The following is a 25,545-nucleotide window of genomic DNA, read 5'->3' on the forward strand; positions in this document are numbered from 1 at the left end:
AGCAGAACTACACTGGGTTCCCATCCTATCAACTAAGAACAGGAGTGATGGTAGAATTGAACAAGCACACCAAAATCGGATGATTGAAAAAAAAAATGTTTCCTGGTCTGATGAGTCTCGATGTCAGGGACCAAGCAGTAAAGCATAAAGGACACAGGTGTTTAATTCAAAAAAGAGGGGGTTTTATTAGTGATGTGACGTTCTGTATCGAGGCTTCAAAGCTTGTGTCGAGTAATGGAGGGGGCGTTTCCGCGATGCGCGTAACGAGGCTTGCTTCATTTATGGGAGGAGCTGAAAATGATGACGTCCGAAGCCTCGCTGTCCGGCTGTACCCCGTGACTGGTTCAGGAAGTGGTTCGAACTTTGCCGCGAGCTATGACAGCGATATAAACCCCTCAGACTTCATTCAAAATGTGGGTGTTTGATGGAGAGTTGCGGTTAGTGAGAGTTTGGAGGTTTATGAGAGTGAGGAGAGAAAGTCAGGAGAGAATGGAGCCAGCTAAGAAGAGGAGGATGTCCTCCCCTGTGTGGGAACATTTTGATCTTATTCCTCCCAACAAGGTATGTTAATTTCTACAGAAGATGTATTTTCATAATACTGATGGTGCAATATAATTTGTGTTAAGCTGTCTTTACTTTTGTACAAGGTGAAGTGTTTGCTATGTGCCAGGGAGCTGGGATATAACAACAACACCTCATCCGTGCTTAGGCACTACAGAGCTTTGCATGAGAATAAGGGGGACACCGATTGTGGAGCAAGACCAGGTGAGCCATCAAATGCAATGATAATATAGCATGCAGTAATGTTACTAAATGATATAACAATATTATACAACTGTAATAAGTTACGTGTGTGATATTTATATTTGTGCTTTGTCTTTATTGTCTTTCCTCAGGAGAACAATCTCAAATAGATGAAGACCTGGTTAGCATGGTGATTGAGGACTCCCAGCTATTTAGCATTGTGGAGGACAAAGGATTTAAAAGATTTGTTAAATCATTCAATCCTAGCTATGTTCTCCCCACTAAAAAGGTCATAAAAGCAGTGAAAATTTAGTTTTTACAGAAAAAAATGTGAACAGGCAGGACTGTAGCTGTCCGTATTTCAACGTTACAAAAGCACACCCATATGGAAACGATATATATAAATCTTATAAAGTTTTTATCTGTCTTGTATGAAACTTGTATGAAAAACATACAAGAGTGAAAACACATATAAGATCCCTTGAAAAATTATACAATGAAACTTGTATGTTTTGTATACTTACTAAAAAAATATATGAAAGTAATGAGAAAGTGGCCACTTTCATGAGTAAATCATATATAAATCATATATGTTTTTACTATTTCTTTTCCATATGGGCAACCACTGTCCACACCCCAACCACACCTCACCTCACAGTAAATGATCATTTCCATTTTAAGCATTTCCAAATAATCATTTTCCATACTGCCAGTATAAATATACACAGTATACTGCCATCACTACAATATACATGTTTTACACACTCCTTTTGTTGTTGACATTTACAGGCTGTGTGCAAAATGCCACACTTTTCAAATTCATGCCAACTAATATTTTTACGTCCAGTAGATGTCCTACTAGAGCAAATGAAGCTTCAAGAAGCTTTGTGCTGGGGTGAACCAATTGGATGAAAAGCTTCAGTGCTTCATGAAGCTTCATCTGCCCATCACTAGGTTTTATTGACCCAAAAGTATAAAAAGATATTTTAACAAAGCCAAAACTTAAACAGGGAGACCAATAAAAGAGGTCAACTCAATAGACTAAACTCAAGATAACAATTAACAAAACTTCAACCCAAACATAAGACAAGCTAACCTGCTGAAATGACACATGGGGGAACTTAAATACTGGTTTAGCTAAACCAAATGACACACACAGGGGAAAACAAAATGGCTGCCATATAACCAACTAATACAAAACAATTAAACAAACTTGAAACACCCCCCAAGGCAATGAAGCATGTGGTTCTATCCAATTAGGCTGTCAGTGGTACTTCAGCTCTCCCAGCCCTTTGCCACACCTTTTGCCAGACAGGAGGAGAAGCCAAACCCCAGATAACTCAAAGAAAGATGTATTAATATAACATAAAACAGAACTTTGAGCTTGCAGTGTTAATATGTGTGCACGCCATATAAACATTGGAAGGTGTCATAGAAAAATAAATTTCATAAAGAAACTATATTGAACAATAAGTAGAATATATTAAAGTAGTGACTGTAAATTAAACTTACCATGTGTGGTTAGAGCTGGGCGATATGAGATTTTTTCATATCACGATATGTTTTTTTCATTTCAGGCGATAACGATATCTATCACGATATAAGCCAAATAACTATATTTGTAAGATTTAAATGTGCCGTTGCTCACAAGTAAAATGTGAAATAATCAGCAGCTTGTTTTTATTTAAATATTTATTTCCCATAATAAGTTCAACAGGGTAGATGTACTTAAGGAACATGAGACTTTTTCAGATAAATAAAGGCAAATATTGCAAACTACACAAAAGGCAGCCGCTAAAGCGTTTAAGTTTCAAAATAGAACAAACGAAACAGACTAAATTGTCAATTCCACTTAGAAACAAAATATTAATTCTAAAAATAAATCTTAGTTTGTTTTACAGAAGAACAGACAAAACTGACTAACTTTTGTCAATATCAAATAAACTGAGAACTAAAAGGAAATTCTCAATCTCTCCTTGTTGTATAGCTGAGCTTTTCAAACAGTTTTAACAGTTACTTTAGTCTGACAAAAGCCGAATGACGAATTAGCGCTTCCAGTCAGAGACTGAGGCTACGTCCACACGTACACGGGTATTTTTGAAAACTGAGATTTTCCGTTTTCGTTTTAAAAAATAATCCCGTCCACACATAAAGGCAGAAATGAAGGAAAACGCTGCTATGAACATGCCAAAGCAGCAGGTGGCGCTAGATTCCTAACTGTGCCGAAATGTTGGCCAATCAGAAGTCTAGAAGCCTCGGTGGGAAAAAGTAAACAAAGCTGGGGCATAGAAGCAGAACCGAGTCGTATGTGTGGAGGGACAGTAACTGTGTGTATATGTAAGCATTTAAACACTGCAGAGAGTAGAATTAACAGTAACAGTATTGTAGAAATTCATTTCACCGAAACAATAACGTGGCGCACAGTGTGACGCATGCTCCAGTTTATTGTATTTCCAGACTTGCTTTCGGCACAATTTACAGTGCACGCTACTCTGTTTTTTGTCAGACTTGAAATAGCCGAAATACCTTCACACTACGGAACTTCTATGGCTCTTCCGTTTGACAATCTCTCCGGCATTGGAACCATCATCTGTTTTCTCTTCGGTCACGCTCGGTTGATTTTTCTAGTCGGCACACTCATTTCCTCCATTACCCGCTGGCTGCTTCCCAAACAAACACACGTGCGGCTTGGCACTTGTGCTGTACATAACAAGCCACGCGACGTGACGCTGCGGCTGTGATTGGTTCGGCTCTGCGCTACTTAATTTGGATTGGCTGACCTTTTTTTTTTTTTCTTTGAGGACAAGAGCGGCGAGGTCTATCGCGATAGCTTAATTTCTCTATCGAGTAAAAGTTATATCGCGATACATATCGTTATCGTTCTATCGCCCAGCTCTATGTGTGGTATGCCATCACACTCGATTTCTGCTGTAACATTTGGTAGGGTCAGAATTTAGTGTAGACAACATAAATGCCAAATAGCCCATCTTTGCTTGTATGAGTGGTTCAGGTTTTTGTTGGCTGTGTAATGGTGTGGGGGATATTTTCAAGACACACTTTGGGCCTAGCATTTGCCACCAACTGAGTTTAAAGCCACAGCTTACCTGAGTACTGTTGCTTGCCATTTCTGTACTTTTATGTCCACAGTGTACCCATCTTCTGAAGGCTGCTTCCAGCCCGATAAGACGCAGTGTCACAAAGATCGAATCAGCTCAGGCTGGTTGAACATGTTACTGAGTTCACCGTAGTCTAACGCGTTACAGTAACTACGTTATTATTGTGGTAACGAGCACGGTAACTAGTTATGCCAAAATCAGGAACGCGTTAATCGTTACTGGGATTTAGATAGGGTCGTTATTCGTTACTTCGTGTGGTGGCTGTCGCGGAGCTTCCACAGATTCAGTAACATTAGCAACTGGTGGAGGCCAGCAGGTGGATGAGAGAAAGGGGAGGCAGGAGGAGGAGAGACCGAGTGTCAGGTGAACTGAACTTCAGGTAAGAAGTTATGACCTGCAGTCTATCTGGGTCAGATATGAACCAAGTTTAGGTGGAGTTTATTTTCGTTGTGCTGACTTTTTCCGTACTGCGTGCTAGCTAGCATGACGGAGTTTCTATACAGCTGGGTGGGTGCTATGATGTTACTGATGTTGAACTTTATTTTGTTCATAAGGTTAATTATTAGAGTTGCCAACCGTCCAGTAAAAAACAGAATCGTCTCGTATTCGGAGAAAATATTACAGGTTTCGTATTGAGGTGAAAAGGAACACAGTTTGTCCGGTACTTCAGCTACAATGAAAAAGACACAAAGCTGGAGTTATTCTGTGTTTACGCTGCACAGCTGCCTCTTCTTCTCTCATCCTCTTACCCTCCCTCTCCTGTTTCTACTTCAATCATTAAACTGATCAATGATCAGCTGATCTGCTCTCTTGCTTGTTTATCGCCCACTTTGCGCCAGAAACAGGAAATCAGCGGATGTCGCGTTAAACAACAGCAGCACGTTTAAGCTTGATCAGCTGTTGTTAGAATTTATTTAATATTAATTTCTAGTATCAGCTGATGTTTGCTGGAGCCACAGCCGTAAAAGCTGCTGGTCATGATATGGTTTGGTTATCTGGTGAGAGGGAAACATGAAGATGAAACTAGGAGATGTCCTTACTGGATCATCAGAGCTGAACAGGTGATGGGGAAACAGTTTTACCTTTTAGGTGACATGAATGAGTTGAAGGGAAGTTATGAACTGTTTCTGAGAGACAAATAACACCAGGATCCTTTTTTAGGTAGCTGGCAGCTGGTAACTGTGCAGGGGCGGGTCTAGCAAAGTGTTGCCAGGGGGGCATGTAGGGCATTAACAGGGAGAGGGGGGCACAAAGAAATACTTTTCTTTCTTATTCTCATTTAAAATGTCTAGCTTTTAAAAAATAATTATCTGAATCTTACAACAAACGATTGATAGATTGATGCATATATACCATCAAAACAGTGTACATCACTGTCACAACAGTGTTTATTTTCATTCAAAGGCTTTATGATTTTTCCTATAATGGCGGGCTGGTCTCTAGTCAAAATGCCCGGGCTGATTTTTTGTCCCAAACCAGCCCTGTATGCGGCTCATCTGCAGTCTGGTGTTACCTACATCTTCCTATTCAGAAGGCAGAATTTCAGAGTTCTGAGTACAATCGAAAGCACCACGACTGCAGTTTTTGTGTTGGATGTAAAAAGCGCACATGACTCTGTGACGTAGGCTAGAACCATGGCAGCGGTCAATGATGGTCCAGGCGTGGGATTTCTCTCGTGGAAATATGCACATTATCTTTTCCTTTCTATTGGTAGGTGGCACAGTGCACTTGTGGCAAGTAAGCAAGCTAGAAGACTGGCAAAGTTATGGAAGCAACACATTAACAAGAGAATTCTGAGTAAAACCAAATTTACTTTCCCTAGTAACTAGTTATTTGTAAGTAACGAGTAACTTGAAGTAACTGAGTACTTTTGATAGAAGTAACTAGTAATGTAACTAAGTTACTAATTTAAAGTAACTTACCCAACACCGCTCTATAGTCACAAGATCTCAATTTGCGTAAGGCAAAATCAGAGTTTGTAAAATTCCAGTGACCTTGTAAGTCAATATTTGGTATGGCCACCTTAACTCTTCAACAGAGCCTGAAGTCTCTTAGGCAGCTTCCTTGTCATTTCTTTAAGTTGTTTTTGGGAATTGTTCTTCAGGATTCTTGAAGGTAATTCAAAGCGCTTCTCTGGATGTTAGCTGACTTTTCTTCTGTTCTTGGTTGAGTTGTACATCTCTTGACATCCTCATATTGGTGATGATTTGAACCAAATATTTCACATTTGGATTCATCCCTCCATAAGACCCATTGCCACTGACTTTCCATCCAGTTTTGTGTAATTTCAAATATCTCAGCCTTTTCTCCCAGTTTCCCTTCCTTAAGAATGCTTATCCAAGATGAGCTCTATAAATCCTCTATAGGCACATCTAGTTGGTATTTTCCTTTTAATTTGATCTGTTTAATTTGCTTATTTCCATGATTATTATTTCTATTAATACTCAGTACGTGTGTAATATAACAATTTCAAGCTGACAGGCAGGAAGGTGGAGAAAAGGGACACAAAGAAAAAAGTAGAAAGACCTGAACGACAGCTAGGGGGCAGTAAAAATAAAGCTACTACCCATTACAATCCTTTCTGTGGCTGTAAAATTAAGTTAGAAATAATTACTTCCGGTTAAAATATGATTTATTATTAATAAAATAAAAACAATGTATTGGTAACAGACGAACAACTGAACAGACTTGAGGCATGAGACCAGGCTACTTATACGTGACACTACACTATTATACCAAATAAAAAACAAAACAAACAAGAAGATCGTGTTAAAGAAAAAAACGCTTCTACACTTTGGAGACGCAGGTCAAATATGGGCCACTGCACTGACTAAATATGTCTAAGAGTGCTGGTCTGAATATGGGAAAAATAAATAAAATATACAGTACATTCGCACCTTCATGTAGAAACTGCGTCACACAAAACTACGTCCGCAGCTTTGGGGTGTTTTATTTTGAAACGCGCTGACCGGAAGCCCGCGGTTTCACGCCGAGGCTGTTGAAACAGAAGCTGGAGGACGGGAAGCAGGAACTAAGACGGGGGAAGTAAGAAGTGTATAATGAGCGCACTGATGTTACGCTCATCGGTCCGGTGTTTGGTGACAGTTTTCGGCACATTTTCCGCCTCTAGCCGCAAAGTTATTGCACAAGCAGCAGCTGTTTCGCACCAGTGTTATTTCAGAAAAACGATGCACTATCAAACGGAGCAGAGAGGACACCAGAACTCTCCCGACTACCGGCTTTATTTTAGTAAGTTAATTTCCGCCATTGTGAAAGGAACCATGCCTGTTTTTGCATTGAATGCTGCAGCTGGTTAGCACAGTCTCAAAGGTTGGTGTCCGACCGTGTTGTGGTAACCATAAGTCGACATGCAGGTCAAGGTAAACGCTTGACCTTTGAGTTATATTTCCTGCCCAAGCGGCTCTTTTGCGGCTTTGCTTTTAGTGCCAAAATCCCGCTAACGCTAGCCGTCGTTGTCACGTGTTTTGAAAGTACGCGTAAGGAGAAACGAGGAAGAGGTGCGTGTTCCTCGTGGGTTGTACTTCCTGTTTGTTGGCCACGTGGATGCCAGTCATGCAAAACCTCAAGCAAAACCGAAAATGGATGCATTTCTATCATCAAGACACATCATATCAAGTCAAACCGTGTTGTAGATCATGAATTTTCTTTATCAAAATGTAACAACAGGGATGAAACCAGATATAAAGCTTTATTCAGGCACAGCAAAGGTCCATGCTTGACCCCAAAACCGCACTGGGGTTGAACTCTGATGTGGTGCTGTGTGATCGCAATCTACACCTGAGCAGGGAACTCCAGTGCTTCCTCAGTGACAAAAGCCTAACTTAATTAAACAAATACATTTAGCTTCCTCGTGAACATTATTGTGATAAGGAGGAGAGAAGCTGAAAAACTAAAATAAACTATTCTGGTTCAGATTGTGAATGGCACCAAGCCCAAGCCAGGAGAGTGTAAGGAGTTGGGACAGTCCAGTTTGTTCACACTACAAGGCACTGTTTTCTTGGAGTATTAAAATGTGTTGTATGACCTCACTGTTAGCGCTTTACTGCTGCATCAGTAAATTACCAGAAAATGCAAAAGTGCCACTTTTTAAATGAAAATGCAAGTATCAATAAACATGAATATTCAAGTTATAGTGTGCACATGGTAGTAATGAGGAAACTGGACTGGAAATAAATGCATTTTTGCTTTTCACAATAATAATTGCTTTAAAAAAAAGGGAATTTGAATCACAATTTTAAAGAAAATGCTGTAATATTTGATTCATCTTGTTTCAAGCAGAAGGCTGCAGACATGCAGCAACAACATGCACACTGCAGTGCACTAACGTGTGGGCTGCATGCATGGAAATGCACTGCAAAACATACACCTGAGAGTGTGTTTGGGATTGAACATTGCTTTGGTATTGTGCATTAGAAAGCCAATTGTTCTTTTCCTGTTACTGTCAGTAATACAGGAACTTCTTAAAGCTTTGGCCACAATAGAAGGGCTGTACTGATGCCTGTGATTTATGTAGATAATTTATTATTGTTTAGTCAAATAATAAGACTCATAATGAAACTTTGTCAGAAGATTGAGCAGTTTAGGTTAATAATTTATTTTTCCCACCTGCATAATAATAATAATAACAATAATAATAATAATAATGATCAATGAATAGATTAACATCAAAAGTATTTGCACATTTATTGAACCCTGCAAAACTGTCTGAAACTGAAAAGCTTTTGATTTTACCTCACTTTCTAGTTTCCTCCATTGGCATTGAGAAAGTAGAGTAATAGTGTACCTATAACTGGGCAGTATATCAATTAAAATATGTTTTCAAAAGATATTAGCCGACAGCGTCATTAATACTGTTATAGTTTGATGCTGTGTTTTGTAAAGCTGTTCTTCTGTAAAGCAGTGTTTGCAAGGTTTGTGTCTGTCCTCGGTGCACTGTCTGAGTGTAACCTCGTCCCTTGAAGCTTTGTTTTGCTGCACCAGTAATAGCTTAAAGGCTTGACCGTGTATATATATTTGTCTCTGTTCTGTTGCATGTGACAACATACACCAAAGTCTGTTGATTTGTGGACACAAGGACAAAACAGGGGTTGCTAGTCTAGTTGGTGTGAATGTCATTTTCACTAACTGACTGAGGCGGCAGTTAATTAAGACCTTATGTTTTTGGGAGGTAACATAACTGTTTTTGGTCAGTGGAATCTGGTGGGACGTTAAAGTTTCACTTCCTTGTGGTGAAGAGCTTCCTAATGGGAGCTAAAGCAGTGGCAATTTCTGTGCCAGTCAGTTCTCCTTTTTGCTTGAGGTTGTGCTTATTGCCGTCAACTGCAGGTAACACTGACTCATCAGAACCTCATACAACCCCCACTTCAAAAGCCCAAGTAAACAGTCCCTGCCTGAGTGATATGCTCCACCACCACTAAAGCAGTTCATTAGGCATAAAGCTCAGACAGGACCACTCGAGCTTCAATCCAAGGAGACTTGTTTATACCCCACAGACGGACAGCATTTGGGCAGAATGTCCTCTCTGTCAAGGGAGGCCATCTGTGGAACAGTCTTCCTCAACCCATTAGAGAATGCTCTACACTCAATTTGTTTAAGGCAAAGGTTAAAAACTGGTTATGGACAAATCAAGTGTGTGATCATGTATGAGTTGTATAGTTTTAATGTTTTATTTGGGAACAGAATGGTGTGTATGTGTAAGTTTGGTGATGGAGTTTTTATTATGAATGAATGATGAATTTTTATGAATTATTATGTCTATTTTTTATGCTTAAGGACAACAGATGGAAATTAGCCCTTGGCTATAATCTGGTATGTTTACATTCATGTAATTTTATTTTTTTTACATTTATGTTCATTAACACGCACTGTCCTAAATAAAAAAATAAAAAAATATATGCGTAATACTTATATTTTAAACACCAGGAACAAGTGGCACCCCAGTTCTTTGAAATATGAACTATGACATCATTGTCATTATTATGATTTTTTTCTTTGTATTTTATGCCGATTAGTCTGTTTAAAAAAACTGTTGTGACATCTCTTATGATGTTTGTGTGGAAAGTGTCAAGATATAGATATCCAATCACCTCAAAAATAACAAGATTTAAGTTTTTGTTCCCTACACAGACGTCTGGAATTCAATTGTAAAATGTGTGTTAAGCGTAAAATGTTTATGCACAGAAGTACTTTGCTAAAGTTTTAATTTATGTTTTGTTTTTTTGTTTTTTAGAAACCTCAGATGGGAAATACATTTCGCCATTCCATGATATTCCACTAATAGCAGAGACAGAACAGGTAAGGGTTAGATAGCAAAGGTCTGTTTTCACATGAATCTAATATTCTAACCATTTTTATTTATTTTATTTTCTTAAGGAAAATGATGTACCTGCTAAAAAGTCCAAGAAGAGTGAGAGTGAGGTAAAGTTCGATTAAGTGTTTCAGGTCACTTCTACCATTTAAATCAGGGGTGCCCAATCCCGGTCCTCGAGAGCTACCGTCCTGCAGCTTTTAGATGCATCCTTGTTCCCACACACCCGAATCAAATGAATGGCTTGTTATCAGGCCTTTGCCAAACATGATGGCATGCTGAAGAGGTAATCAAACCATTTGATTCAGCTGTGTTGGAGTAGGGATGCATCTAAAAGCTGCAGGATAGTAGCTCTCGAGGACTGGGATTGGGCACCCCTGATCTAAAACATAGGTGTCAAACTCTGGCCCGCAGCCTAATTACATTTGGCCCGCGAAGCCAAACCAAATTACTAGCTGGCCTACTGGTATTATACAGCTCATATATATATTGTTTAGTATTAAGCTTTGCTTGTTCCATATTCATTTTTTCAGCAAAACGTGTTTGAGTCCATAAGAAAAGATTCATTCTTATATCTGGAGGATTAAATATATTTCAATAAATATTAACGTTAGCCCGCGACTTTGTTCCAGTCTTGAGTTTTGGCCCACTGTAAAACAATCAGGATAATGTATTTGGCTTTCTTGGTTTCTCTCAGGTGCTCTACAACATGGTGGTGGAGGTACCGAGATGGTCAAATGCTAAAATGGAGGTAAGAATAGATAAAGTAGTCATGTACGTACATGCTACAGGTAAGGTATCACACATTACATTCTACTATACCCTATGACAACTGCTGTTGCACTGGAAAAAAGGTTATTATGCACAGTCATCTGTTTTTAAGAAATTGTAGTCGTGGTTTTGTTTTTAAGTCAGATAGCATAACGACAACTGGAAGACACTTTATTTATCTTTAGATAAGCATTTGATGTGGCTTTTTGAGTTGTAACTGACTTACAAAACTAAATGTAACTCACCACAAGGAAATTTATACCGCATTTAAAATGTAATGGAATGAGTTGCCTCCCACTTCTGAAGTTAGAATAGCAGTGCCCTGAAGCTGTTTTCATTTAGCTAGCTAGCTAAGCATGAAAGTGAATTTTGGGGAGTTCCTGACATTTAAGAAGTGAAAGTTATTTACCTAATTTCTTCAGCTGCGCTTCAACAGTGGAAAAACAACAAACATGCACATAAAAACACACACCTTCATAATTGCTTCAATTCCCAGATTGCGATAAAGGAACCGCTGAATCCGATCAAGCAGGATGAAAAGAAAGGAAAGCTCCGCTATGTTGCCAACATATTTCCCCATAAAGGTTACATTTGGAATTATGGGGCACTTCCACAGGTGAGGAAAAGCACAGTATGAGATAAGCCTCCTCCTTCTTCATTTTCATCATATCTGTTTCAAAATAACAGTACTGCAGTTCATTTTGTTGTATTTAAATATATTCCAATAATTATATTTTACAAATACCTGCATGATTGTTTTCTTACATGCTTGAACTGAAGACGTGGGAAGACCCGGGCCAGAAAGACAAAGAAACTAATTGCTGTGGTGACAATGACCCCATTGATGTTTGTGACATAGGCACCCAGGTAATACAGCTTAAATCTGTACATTGATTTTATTAGAAACATTCTATTAGGTACCCCTTTCTAGGATTGCTAGCAAGTCATATCTAATGAATCATGAGTCTTAGATATTTGTGCTATCAGTTAGGTGAACAGGTGCACCTAATGATGTGGTCAGTGAGTGTATATACATGTGCAATTTATGTAGTATTGCTTTTTATTAATTGATGATTTATTATGTGTTGTTTGGTTCTTCAGGTGTGCTCTACTGGTCAGGTTATCCAAGTAAAAGTGCTTGGCATCTTGGCCATGATTGATGAAGGAGAAATGGACTGGAAGGTCATAGCTATCAATGCTGAAGACCCTGATGCCAAAAATCTAAATAGTGAGTGTTTTAAACTAATGAAAGTCAAGAACTGGTAACATGTAATTAATTTAACGTACATTAGTGATTATTAGTAATTATTTTACTGTTTCATGGCAGCAGAAAGATTAAGGCAGATTCAAAATGATAAAGTGATCTGCTCTCTACCCTGATTCAAAAATACCATTTCATTTTCATCTGCTTATTCTATACAAGAAGATTAAGCACATGTAGAGCTGTTTAAGGTTAGCTATGCAGCCAGTATGCACCACTTGTCAGATTTGCATTTGCCCACGTACCAGGAGCGAGATACTAATGTACCTGCCCATTTCAGATTCAGTTGATTGTTTATCCAACACAGACATCATGGGAGAAATGCAGACTTGCACTCTGTAGTTAAGTCTGTACCCTGTGGAGGTTTTGCTGTAAACATTGCTGTGTTTATATTCAACGTGTCTTTCCAAAACACATGTTTAACATGTTTAATGCATTTCTTAACCTCATACAGCATGTTCTAAATATTGTTAACCCTGCATTCATTTTAACTTGAATCCTGTTGTTGTATTAGTGTTGTATAGCTACATTGTGTCATAAATTATAATCTTAGAAACTGCTAACTGTAAATTTTCTCACTAAATATTTGCTGCACAATTTAGTTCCCAAATTCATGTTATTGAATGTGTTTTTTCTGCAGATATAGAGGATGTCCGCAAGAACCGACCCGGTCATTTAGAGGCCACTGTTGAGTGGTTTAGGAAATATAAGGTGCCGGATGGAAAGCCTGAAAACAAATTTGGATTCAATGGGGAGTTCAAAGACAAGGTACTTACTACCTTTGTAACAATCATATGACATGACAGTCTGCTACTAGTTGCAGTCCATGCAGTTAGCAAAAGAGGCAGCAAAAAACAAAATAGTCTCTATCTCTGTTGATAGGACTTTGCAGTTGAGATCATTAAGTCCACCCACGAGCACTGGAGGGCACTAGTACAGAAGCAAAAAAATACTGGAGGAATTGACTGGTAAGTTAGTTGAAGACAAAACTCCTGCTTTATGTGTTTGCATATGATGTAAAGGTGTAACTGGCTATGAAAGTATAATGAGCACTACTCTTTGCTTTTTTCTTCAGCAAAAACACGTTATGTTGTGATAGCCCTTGGAGATGTACCACTGATGAGGCCAGAGAAGTAGTTCAGTCGGTAAGAACTTTACTAGTTCTTGTTTCACACTATTGGTAGCCATTGCAGCAGTAAGATATAAAGCTACACGATGAGTAAGTGTGGTAGGTTTATTTTTATATTTTCATTCTCCAGGCTCCTGCATTTGGCAGCGCACATCCTGTGTCTCCAGAGGGTAAGTTAAAAAAAAAAAAAGACTTATTAATATATTTCTAGCTACATAAATTAATCGATGAATAAATAAAAGTGAGAGAGAAGAACGTATTCCAAGAATCATACTTGGATTTCCACACAGGGAAATTGCTTTGCAACAGTTGTCCAATTAAAAAAATAAAAGAGATACATTTTAAATAATTCTTTGCCATTCTAAACCTCTTCTTGCACAGTGGAAAAGTGGCATTTTGTCTGACACTCCCAAAACAGCATGGATACAGTCAAAACGTCTGAACACCTAATGAGGGATTCTTCTGCAATCTTATTTTGTATGGAGCCATTTAAAAGAGAGCCATCGACACTCTGTTATTTGTTGAATAAAAGAAACACACCAAGTGAAGAATTGTGCTAAAGTACCAGACTTGAAGTCGGGTCTGATTTATGGTGCCACAAGTGACACGTGTTTGAATTTTTTGCTAGTATGCCAATTATTATTTGTCATGGGGGAAAAAGTACTCCTTTTTTATGATTGTGAATCATGCTGTATTTGTATTCCAGGACTGTTGTGGCCATGTCTAGTTTATATTTATATAGTCCTCTAATTTCCTGTACAAATGTAATTGTTCTTGCAGATACAGAACCACACACTTTATATGTAACAAGTAAACGTTTGTGTAAATTAAAAGGAAAATCTTAAACATTATGTGTGTTTTATAAGTTCACATCACAAATTTCAACTTGTGGATAAAACACAGAATTTAGATATTGTGATTAACTTGGAAGTAACAAATAAAAGTGCTTTAAATAAATATAAATTTTATTTAAAAAAACACCCACATATCAGCAACATCAGGAATGATATAATAAACAGCTTTCAAATAAACTGCATTCAGTACATTACAATACTTACAGTATTAATACCCATCCTCAATTTGATTTTCTTTTTTCTTTTGTAGCATACCAAACTTCAAGAGAACTAGGGAAGCTTTAAAAAAGTAAAATTACAGGCAAAAAGTTGCACTTTTTTTTATACCTTTTAGTGTCTAACTGCAAAAAGACCAAGTGTGTATGAACTGCTGGCTTAACCTTTGAGATGAGCATACTAGCTAAGCCCAGAAAATCATTCAAGTAATGTTGACTCACTCAGAATCACTCTGAAGCATCTTCAAGTATGGCTATGCTTTTTAACCCGCTATTTCTTACTACACCTTGGCTCTCTCAACAACGACCTGCTACTGTAGCTGGGTACTGTACAATGAAATTTAACATTTCTATATGATTATTTTTACAGAACAGATTAAAAAAAAAAAACTAGAACTACTGACTGAACTATGGGGATACTATAACTGTAACCATTGCAGCGACAGTGAGTGTAATATTTACAAAAAACTTTCTGGATTATCTAACCAAAATCATTTTAACTTGGGAAAGGGTCTCAAAGGACGAACTATGGTAGAATTGACAAACAAAAAGAACCAACATGAACATTGAAGAATGAGTTATACTCCTGAAATACAAATTCTTGGTATGTACATTGTGACATAATTTATTTTTTTAACACATAAACAATCTTTTTAAATAAAACGTTTTGAAATTCTACATTACATTTTTTTTTTCCTGAAAAAGAAATGAAGTGCTTTAAGAAAATGAATATTGAAAAGTGGGGTGAGTTGTTGCTTTAGCATGACTGTCATTAATTTAATTACATTAATTCAATCAAATAGATTGGGAAGAAGTCATTGTACAGTTGCTTAGTGGTTATAAATAAATGTATACACAGGCACAAAGATGTGCAACTATTTTAATCACTGCTCTGGTCTTGCTTCGTAACATAAGCAAAAAATTGCTTTTTGTTGTTTTTTTTGTTTTTTTTTTAAGTCAATATCATTCCCTTTAGTCAGCTCAGTGCATATATGTTCAGATTACTATTACCTCCATTCTCCTTGCTAAAATATACGTACAAAACTGCAGGAAAGTATATTTTTCCACACAAAATAATTTTGTGTGAAATATAACAAACAAGAACCATATTGGGATTCAGGATGCAATGGCAAGTCCCTGAATATGAAAAAAAAACCAACCACATTAATACAGGCAATGCAGATGTACACAAAATTAGTTGAAAATGTCCCTGATTTTTGCAGTAATATTAAAGATTCAAGTTCAAGTAATACTTTCTTGCAGATTCATAAGAAAGTAAGAAATGAACTTTTATGCCTTTTGGTGGCCTGAATTTTAAGTGTGATCAACATTTTGAAAATAATAAACGAATAAAGAAAGAAAAAGATGTTATAATCCTATTGCCAAATGTTTGAGGTATATGACAGGTTTGTACTGTACACTATTTAAAAGCCTTCTCACCTCCCAAAGAGTCTCACATTTTATGTTTCTAGTAGGTTGAGTAGCACCTTATGAATAGATTCATTTGAAACCCAAAGAAATACAGTGAAACAGGCTGTTAGCATTCTTTGCAACAAAAAATCTCTAACAGGAATTCCAAAAGGAATATTAATTTACTGTACAAATCTCACCTGTTTATCTTACAGTTAGATTACAATAAGTAAAGACCACACAGCAAGCCAGCTGCCCTCTGAAACTGACACTGAGCTTACCCAGTATCATGTTTCTCAGTGTTTAAAAAGCACATTTACTAAGCACCACAGAAAAATCTACATGTAATATTCACAATCACCAGGTGTGTTCAATTAACCTGTTGTAAGGAACGTTTAAAAAAAAAATTGATAAACAAAGGAACCCTGGAAAAAGAACCAGAAAAACCGAGATCTTTCTCTCTGTTTTTTTTTTTCTTTCAAAAATGCACCATAAAAGAATGGCTCAATTTACAGTAAAAATGACATAGGAAAGTGAAAGAAGCACCAGCAATTGATAAAACTGTTAAAACTTTTGCATGGACACCTTTATGGATTGTTCATACAACCCCCAAGTCCTTACAAATTCATGAATGTCACAATGTTTGCTTAGAAATGACATGCTTTCAATGCAGACATATGCTTTTACCAGATCTTATAATTTAAAGGTACTACCAAAACTTTTTTCAGCTTCAACTATCATTACCAAATGTGTTTTAAAAAACACTGGCTTTTCGAAAAGCATTTTGTATGTTGGCATGATATTTCCGGTGTCCCGCTGACATTTATCTGTGCAGTTAGTGTAAAGGCATTTGAATTAAAATAAAAGGTAATAAGCATAATTTTTTAGCACCGTGAATGTTGTCATTTACAAAAAGTCAGTGTTTTATGCCAAGATTATATCTCCAAAAAACTTTGAAAGAAAATTAAAAACCACCAAAACTCACTCTTTACAGCTAAAATAGATCCGTGTGTATCAGAGTAAAAGCACCAGAGAGTTTGTATCTTGCAAAAGTTACCAAAGAAGAATAAATACAACCTTTGTAGGGTAAACGGGTAAAGCTTGATTGTTAAAGAGGTGAAAGGTGATTTGTAGCTCATCTAATCACAGGTTCCTTTTACAACAAAAGGGTGATGGGAGGGCATTGGTGCCTGTGGTCTTGTTTGTCATAGCACCTTCAAGGGTCTTCTTAATGAGTGTTTTCTACGCAAGCTGGCTGTAAGGCCCTGTAACCTTGGTGAAGGCGTACGGAGATGTACTGACATACGTGTTTGTTGTGCATGACAAAGATCCCTCCATTAGTGCCTTGATATAACGTTTGTAAGGAGGCTCCCCTGTGGTCTCTGATGACTCTAAATGCTCACGTTTAGGCCCCTTTTTGCTGGTCTTGCTAGGAGTCCCCTCACCGCCATTCCTCTCTGCTTCTTCTTCTTTCTCTCTAGCCTTTTCTGCCATCTTTGCTTCCCACAGTGCCAAACCATGCTTGGCTTCATTCAAATTTTTGTGCTGGTAGAACACTAAGGAAATACGGGTTGGGTGGGTGCGATCTGGATTTTTAAGGGGCGTTGTCGCATGGAGCTCCCGTTTTGCACACTCAATAAGGACAGAGCCATGGCTAGGTGCCACAGCCACTCCACCAATATCAGGGTCTAAGAAATTGTGCTCGTTGTCTGACCACAGCTCTGGCTTTTGCGGCGTGGTGGGTGTCTGTGGTGTTCCAGGCTCCAGCTTGATACTGGAACCCATGAGGCTTCCATTTGGCAACCTTAACCCTGACTGTGTTTCAGGGTTTAAACACATACTGCCAGACTGAGCAGAAAGCATTTGTGGACCAGGCATACCCATCTCTGCTTTGATTTGCAAATGGAAAGGATCTTGGCCTGGGGACAGCATTTGAGGGTTCTGGGGCAGATATGGATTTGGGCATTCTCCAAACCGATTGCCTTTGCTCATAGCAGTTTTGTAATCTACGCCTGCATGGGCTGAGGATGCTCTTGAGAGGGGGTCCAGAAACCGGGGATCTGAGGCGCTGTTAGGAGTATAAGGTCCATAAGGTCGCATGGGAGGAACTGGTCTAATGCTGCTGGCATTATAACCATTGACCTGTAAGCCTGGCTCACCATATCTTGGTGGGTAATTGACCTCATAACGCCGTATACCATACTGCTGCTCTGAGTAAAGTGTCGGCCGTTGTTGTCGATACATTTCTAAGTGCTTTGGGTTTGGGGGATAATATGGATTGTAGTTGTCAAAGGGAATTCCTCCATTACATTGATAACCGAGGTATGGACGATTGGATGCATTCATGTATGAGTTTGATGCATGGAGTGGGGAAGGATAAGGGCTGGAAGATGATGGCTGATGGGGATATATACTTCCTGGCTTTGAAGTGCTTGGAAAAGACCCATTATGGTTGGGAAACCTGGAGAAAGCAGCATTTGTTGAGCCAGGATAAGGAGGGAGAATGCTCTGGTGGTGTTGCTGCTGCTGATGGACCCCTAGGGGGTGTTGTGGCTGACATGATTGACGGGTTGCTCCTACAGCACCTGGAATAAGTCCTGGAAAACAAAATCCATTGTGTCACCTTTTGTAAAATCATTATTTGTGGGTCTTTTGGTGTTCAATTTAGTGTTCCAACAATATGTTGCTACAAAGAAAAAACATGTTTAACGCTTTCCCCCACAAAGACACATTTGACAACCTACACTGTACCATTAATGAAAAGTTATATATCTACATAAATCAATAAAGATGTAATGTTTTATTTATTTTTTTTTAGAATACATTTCATGTTTTTCCAACGGTAAAACCTGTCCAACCTATACAGCCCTGGTAAGCTGTATAGGCATAGAGCACCCTCACTAACTTCTGATGCACACCTCATTTTGTTCTGGAAGCAAGCCTGAAATATGACAGAAACCGCTCAGTTCAGAGAAATCAATGGATACCTATGAAGAGAAAATAATTTGTTACCCTACCTGCCATTGGATTGCTCTGAGTAGAATTCTCAAAAGTGCCAGCTTTTGATTTGGCCTTCTCTCCTTTATCGTTGGAGCTTTCCAGCATGGCATTCTTGTTGGCAGCTGCTTTCTTAGCATCCAGCTTTTTTTGTCGGCAAGATTTAGCAGGCTCTGCAAGCATGCGCACCTGGCGGCGGAAAACACTGAGAACTTGGATAGCCCCTGACTTTATTTTTTCTTGTTGACCTTCCTCACTTCCAAATTCATCAGTGTTGGAAGCTTTATAAAGAGGTAAGACATGAAGCTGCTCATCCTCTGGAATCTTTCCAATCCCTCTGTTATCCTCCCTCGTTAATGTACACACCTGAAAAAAAATAAAAGAATTACTATCTGAATTAAATGGCTTTGCAGGTTGAATTTATGCAAAGCCATAAATTCAAAAACCGGCATTTTTCTAAAGTACTTAGAGAAATGTGTTTCCCTTTTTTATCCTTACCACAGTGCTGCCACCCTGCATGTTGTGGAGGTCTCTATGAGCATGGGCGCAGAAATCCATACAAGCAGTAACCCCAGAGAAAGGACGGCCATCCTTGAGCCCAAGACGGCAATCCAAAGCCCTATGTTCATGTTCCACCTGTGTTCAGGAACAAAAAGAAGTTAATTTAAATAAGCTGCCTAAAAGTTTGTGAAGGTCACTACAAAAAACAACAAAATGATAAGCCAACATAAGGTGTTCTACTAGGGTAGCATAAATCACTTATGACAATTCTTCAAAACTGTTTACACGAAGACAATTTTTACAGTTCCTTTATTTTATGTTTTTTAATATAGACCACATGATTCCCCTCGGCTTTTCCATGGGTGTTCAACTAGGGTGAGATCAGCTGACTATAAAAGTATAATTTATGGTGCACATCACTTTACATTTAGGGATTTCTCTTACCCTATAAATGAGGACATTTTCATTATAGAAGAAATGACACCATCGAGATAGAAATGTTCCATCATAGGATAAAGATCTTCACTCGTATTGCCTCTTGGGTTTTAGTAACCCACTCACTTTACAATGACTGTTTACAGTGATAAACAGGCCTAAGTTATGCACTTGCAGCATTGATCTAGCATTTTCATACATGCCAGAGAACAAGATTGAATCTTGGCTGCTTAACAGTAATATACAGCTTTCTTGTAAGAAAGGTCTATAAAAATTTGGACAAGGACACAGGTTTTCTTTGCCTCTGTACACCACAAACACTGATCTTAAATCAAACAATCTAGGTGTGATAAAAGAGTTGACTTTAGGCTGTCATTGAAAGCAATAGATTTTATTAAAAAAAATATGTAGTTGGGCTTTTTTTCGTACTTTTGAGCTTTAGAGAATAAAGCACTGTACCAAAATGGCTGTAATTTTGAAAAAGTTTCAGTGTCATTTTTAAGAAACTCCCAGAATTAAAGTGAAAAGCCTTCACATCTTGATTCTTTGATTTAAAATCCCCTCTGGTGGATAAAATTCTCCAAAAACTTCCCTGTTTGCAATTTGCATTAGCCACATATAAATATATGTGCAGTATGTAAATGTTAATTGGTTTAGGTTTTACCAGGTAATAAGAAACTGTATTTTAATTTTTTATTTTAGTTTAAGAAAGAAAGAAAAATATGTCCAGATATTCACCTGGTTTCCATAAGCTTCAGGTGCCATAGTTTTATACAAGGGAGCCAGTAAAGTTGCCAGATTTTGAAAGTTGCTCTCCACTCTCTCTTCCTAAATGGAAAATTGTAAGCATTAAGATGAATAGCATGTCAGCTTAATCAAGGTAAACACAATGTGAATAATATTTTAAACTTCAAAAAGTACCTCCTTCACATCATCTCCAAGTAACTTGAATTTTCTTGGGACTTTGCTCCGGGCAAACTTGCAGCCATTGTAGTACATGCTCCAGGAACAGCCAAAGGAGAATGATGCTCCACAGGCTTCAGGATCTAATCCCTGGCATGCACATGTCCTCCTGCAAGGGCAGAGCAAAAATTAGGACTGTGATAGTCAGAATGATAATCTCATGATCAAAGGGGGAACTGGACTTGAAGCAAAAAAACAAAAAGTAATGAACAGAAATACATAAAAGCAAAGGCATTAACTATATTTTCCATGGACGCAAAAAAACAAACAAACTGAAAACTGTTTGGTTTAGAGAATGGTGGAATATTTTGGCACTGGCAAGGAGATCCTTAAGATACAGTTTTTATATTATATAAATATGTGATAGCAAATATTAGATCAAGTCTGAGTGGCTAAATGTGATTTACACAGTGGTGTCACTTACTCCTCATTGAGAGCACAGCGTCTCTGGGTGAGGGTTCCATGTTTTGTTAGAGTTTCACTTAGCTCGAGGTAGAGGCGGTCAGCTAGACTTGGCAGAATCCCTTCCCAAACTAGAATTACAACAATGATGCAGGTTGTTGCACATCTGTGGCCAGGGCGTTCCCGCACCAAAACCAATAGCTTTTCTTCTTCACCGGATCGACGAATCACCTGAAATGATGAAAAGTATGGGAATATGTGCACACAAAGATATTTAAGGGAAGTCTCAGGGGGAGTATAGAAAAAATATTTGTACCCATTTGGCTATGGGGCATCCTTGTGTACTTTTTCCTTCCTTCCCGGTGTATATTACTTTCTCAATTCTGATGGCGCGCCCTGTTAGGCCAGACCTTTAAAGCAGAATAAAAGCAATTAAATTAACACAGGTAAAACTGTACATTGTAGCTATGTAACAGTCATATTATTCCACTTCAGATTTTTGTTAACCTTTTTTCCATCATTTCCCGTATGCCAGCAATGCTTGGTGCTGCCCCCAAGTGAGTGTAGTATGGGCCTTCATCCTTCTCACTTATTTGTTCTAGTCATAAAGCAAAACATATTAATATATACAATACAACTGGCCCATCCTGTTTTAGGCTGAACTTAAGAGACTTACCAACACAGTGACAGGATGCAATATCATACTGTGTTTTCAGTGGGGTGTCTAAAAGATTTTTTATAGGGGTATTCAACAGCTTCACAGGAGAATCCATAAAACTTTGTAGAAGTTGTTCCTTCTTAGGGGTGGAATCAGGTGTTTTTTTAAGAACTTCAGTGGATGAGGCAAGTGCTGATGATTCTACTCCATTCACATCAGTTTTGGTTGACAGGATTGTGACAGGCCCAGAAGATTCTACTTTGACTTTATTCAATGCATTGATGACAATGGATTTTTTCTCAAACACAGGTGAAAGCTGGTATTGTCTCAGGCTTTGTTCCATAGAGGCTATGATACTTGCCTGCTTCTTACTTTGCTCACACAGAGATTGTTGGTTTTCCTGCTTAATTTGTATTCTACCTGCCTCTCGCATGTGTATCTGATGCTCCTGGTTCTGTAACCCAGATATTTCAAGTCTGGGTCCATTTTCCATTTTCACAGCTCTCTGGATATGTTTAGGGTCACTAGAGTTCTGAGGGGTTTGAGGAGAGCCCTGGCGTTCTTGCTTTTGTAACAGGTGCATACGTAGGGCTGCATGCCTCTGAAAGTCTACGTGGGGACCTGCCGGTCCCAGAGGTAGTTGAGGTCCCCTTTGGAACTGAGTGCAAGATGTCTTCAGCTGCTGTTCAGCTTTGGGATACATTTGTTTTGTGACCTGTTGGCTTAAAGCACCTTGTGGTAAATGAGGTTGTGACTGTGTGGAGTTTGGGGGAAAGTCCACGTGGTTGGGTTGGTGGCAGTGGCTTTTAGGCTGCTGTGGTTGAAATTGCTTGAGGTTAGTGCTGCCTGAGTTTGGTGGATACTGCCTTTGATGTTGTGACATCTCTACTGTGTTAATATTACTAAATGTTGCATGGTCATTTTGCTGGACGTGTTGGTTGCTGGATTGAGCAGGACCATTTCCAAAAGGCTGATTGGATTGAAGCAGCTGCTGACCTGGCTGAGGCTGACTGTGAGGTCTGTAACTGGGAGACTTTAGTTGCTGCGCTTCGAATTGTGGTGGCTGGGACATTGGCCGTTGGAGCTGACAGTGCTGTTGTTGCTGTGTTGCCAAAAACCCAGGTGACAATATTTCCTGGAGGTCATTGTCCTCACATAAGCGCTCTGACTGCATCTGGGATTGGCAGCGACTGTCAACTTGTTGATTTTGAGTGAAGTTTTGCTGCTCTGGCATTTTCTGGGCTAAAGACGGCTGCATTTGAGCTCCTTCAGAATTTGATTGCTGCCACTCAGAGGCAGTGTTGTGCTGAGCTGAAGCACAATGCGTTTGCATTGGCAGATAATCCTGCTGTTTCTTCTGGAAGTTAGACCCCTGGCTGCCATCAGAGAAAACTCTCTGTGTCTGAAATCTTTGCATTGGGTTTGGCTCAAACATCTGGTCATGATCCGGGGGGTTAGCTGTCTGCTGTTCTGACATAGACTTAGTAGAGAAGTTCCTCCACAGATCCTGCTCTTGTGCCTGAGATGATGGGCCACTTGTTGGTGGCTGTTGGGAATGTGAAGAATTCAGTTCTCTCCAGCCTCTCTGGTTAGGGGTAGAACAAGATAAATTGGCTCTCTGCTGAGACGTGTTTTCCATCCCGTTTTCTATACCAGTGTGGTGTAACTGTTGGAGTCTGGATCCCATGGGTCCCTGACTCTCAGCTCTAAGTGGGTTTACAGCATTTTCTTGAAAGTTCTGGGTTTGAATCCCATAGTGGCGATCCCTATCAGTGCCATGCTGCAGATGCTGACTAGACGTGTTTTCCTCACCATGCCCCAGTTTCTGTGTCCCAGAACTGGGAAAGGACTCGTATTCTGCCTCTGCTGGCTGTAGGGAACTATTGCAGTTTGGAAAGGAACTGCCGTTAAACTCCTGGTGGGCTTTTACATATACACCTTGATGACGTGTGTCATCCTGATAACACTGCGCACCATTTGGATGCTGTTGTGGGATTTTGGCATTATTTGTTGACAGGATCATGCCTGACAGCTGTCCCAGAGCCAGTTCCTCACCAGAATAAGATGATGTTGACTGCTGATGTTGTTGTGTCTGCTGGTCGTCTGCTCCAAAATTATTGGAGTATCCATTTAGTACATAGTTGACAGAGTTATAATTGTTGCCTCCTTCAGTATTTCCAGATGCCTGAGCCTGCTGTTGCTGTGAGCCAGGCATCTGTGCTGAATTGGGCAATCCTGAGGTCATAGGGGGAAGTTGAGCACCTTCACTGGACAGTTTATCAGGCAGTGAATTATTGACAGCATCTAATTGTGACCCAGATGTTTGTGGTGCAATTGAGACTTGCTCAGGATAATACTGAGACAAAGTTTTCTCTAACAAATCACCTGGGGTGCTTTCTATGGTTGAGGGAGATGATACAGCACCATTCGGAACTTGTTTATTTCGTGGCACACAGAAAATATCTCTGTTACGAAAATTGCAGTTCCTGCTATCGAACTTAATATCTGACGTTTGGGAATTGCATCCAAATTCATTTGTTGTTGTCAGTTCAGGAAACTTTTCCAATAAATCTGAATTTATGTCATCCTTTCCTTTAATCTCAGAATCAATTTTTGTTTTCTTGGACTGATGGACCAATAAGGACTGTTCAGTAAGTGCATGCTTTAACTCTCCATTCATCAGTTCTCCATTCATGATGTAGGATCCTTGATCCAGCAACCCTTGTTCTGAAGCAGGGTTGTTGCAGTTCTCCCTGTGCCTTTTTAAAGTGTTGGCATCAGTGCTGGGTTTATAATGGTTCCAGTTTTTATCCCCAGTGATCTGCAGAGAATTTCCCTCTGAAAACTGGCCTCCATTCTGGAGTTTATGAGGGATGTTGTGAGATGTGCCAAATTGCTCTAATATCAAACTTTCTTCCTTCTCATGTCTCTTCTCTTCTGTTTCCATCTGGCCTGCTCAGAGTCCATACACAAGGCTGCCCTCTGTCCGTCCTGAAAGACAGGAAGGAATTTGCTATTGAATTTATTTAAATATAAACATATTTTTAAATAAGATTTTTTGTCTTTTGCAAACAGTCATAAAACTATTGTGTCAAAATGATTAGTCCTCAGCAAAATTTGATTGTGCACCTATCCATTAGAAATACAGGTCAAGGTTAGGTCAGGGATGTGTCAACAGTTGTAATGCATTGTGAAAGCAAATGCGTCCATGCTAATACTAAAAGGACAAAAATGGCTGGGTGGTGTAGAGCAGCGTTCCCCAATCTTTTTTATGCCACGGTCCGGTTTAATGTCAGACAATATTTTCACGGACCGGCCTTTAAGGTGTTGTGGATAAATACAACAAAATAAAATGATACGACCAAGACAAAAACTTTGGTATTTTGTAAATATAATAATAAACACAAATTCATTGTGTCATTGTGTACATTTATTAGCAGCATCCTCTTGAAATGTGCTAACAACTTTGAGAGTAACGTCCTCCTCTCTGCCCCTTAATGCTCTCTGGTCTCTATGGTAACGCATAAATATTTCTTGCAAAATAACACAACTACAACATGGGAAAAGAGTTAACGATGAAAACCCTGAAAACCATAAATTTCACATCCGAGCCTCAACTTTCGCGGCCTGGTACCAAACGACTCACAGACCGGTACCGGTCCATGGCCCAGGAGTTGGGGACTGCTGGTGTAGAGATAGTGTAATATGCATTTGCCCTATATATAGTTAGATACCTTTCATTTCTGCATCCTAAACAAATG

At 39.0% G+C, this 25,545-nt stretch overlaps 2 protein-coding genes across 2 annotated transcripts in view; one reads left to right on the forward strand and one right to left on the reverse strand.

The window, feature by feature from the left end:
• The first annotated feature begins 6,857 nt into the window (after positions 1-6,857).
• On the forward strand, positions 6,858-14,153 carry ppa2 (inorganic pyrophosphatase 2). The gene is made up of 12 exons (XM_085409765.1): positions 6,858-7,109; positions 10,111-10,175; positions 10,254-10,298; positions 10,886-10,939; positions 11,456-11,575; positions 11,740-11,826; positions 12,061-12,187; positions 12,861-12,988; positions 13,103-13,188; positions 13,296-13,365; positions 13,480-13,519; positions 13,731-14,153. Exons 1-12 carry the CDS (start codon positions 6,920-6,922, stop codon positions 13,751-13,753), a joined length of 1,035 nt encoding a protein of 344 aa, XP_085265891.1. The 5' UTR covers positions 6,858-6,919; the 3' UTR covers positions 13,754-14,153.
• A 168-nt stretch (positions 14,154-14,321) lies between these two features.
• The window catches only part of tet2 (tet methylcytosine dioxygenase 2), a 30,593-nt gene continuing 19,369 nt past the window's right edge, over positions 14,322-25,545 (reverse strand). Inside the window, exons 2-10 of the mRNA XM_085409763.1 lie at positions 21,803-24,775; positions 21,634-21,724; positions 21,443-21,536; positions 21,149-21,357; positions 20,683-20,833; positions 20,500-20,589; positions 19,324-19,461; positions 18,846-19,191; positions 14,322-18,425 (exon numbers count right to left, since the gene is read on the reverse strand). Coding sequence (XP_085265889.1) covers positions 17,071-18,425; positions 18,846-19,191; positions 19,324-19,461; positions 20,500-20,589; positions 20,683-20,833; positions 21,149-21,357; positions 21,443-21,536; positions 21,634-21,724; positions 21,803-24,731 — 5,403 coding nt within the window. The 5' untranslated portion in view covers positions 24,732-24,775 and the 3' untranslated portion in view covers positions 14,322-17,070. The remainder of the gene's footprint in view (positions 18,426-18,845; positions 19,192-19,323; positions 19,462-20,499; positions 20,590-20,682; positions 20,834-21,148; positions 21,358-21,442; positions 21,537-21,633; positions 21,725-21,802; positions 24,776-25,545) is intronic.

This window comes from Rhamphochromis longiceps, linkage group LG6 (assembly GCF_057381845.1).
Source record: "Rhamphochromis longiceps isolate RC_006_pf linkage group LG6, R_longiceps_female_GT1.1, whole genome shotgun sequence".
NCBI lineage: Eukaryota > Metazoa > Chordata > Actinopteri > Cichliformes > Cichlidae > Rhamphochromis > Rhamphochromis longiceps.

Excerpts from the sequence above, each read along its gene's own strand:
- ppa2 (XM_085409765.1), top strand. The coding sequence starts at position 6,920 with ATGAGCGCACTGATGTTACGCTCATCGGTCCGGTGTTTGGTGACAGTT. Across the intron at positions 10,299-10,885 it reads CCAAGAAGAGTGAGAGTGAG|GTGCTCTACAACATGGTGGT; the intron begins GTAAAGTTCGAT and ends GGTTTCTCTCAG. Across the intron at positions 13,366-13,479 it reads CCAGAGAAGTAGTTCAGTCG|GCTCCTGCATTTGGCAGCGC; the intron begins GTAAGAACTTTA and ends TTCATTCTCCAG.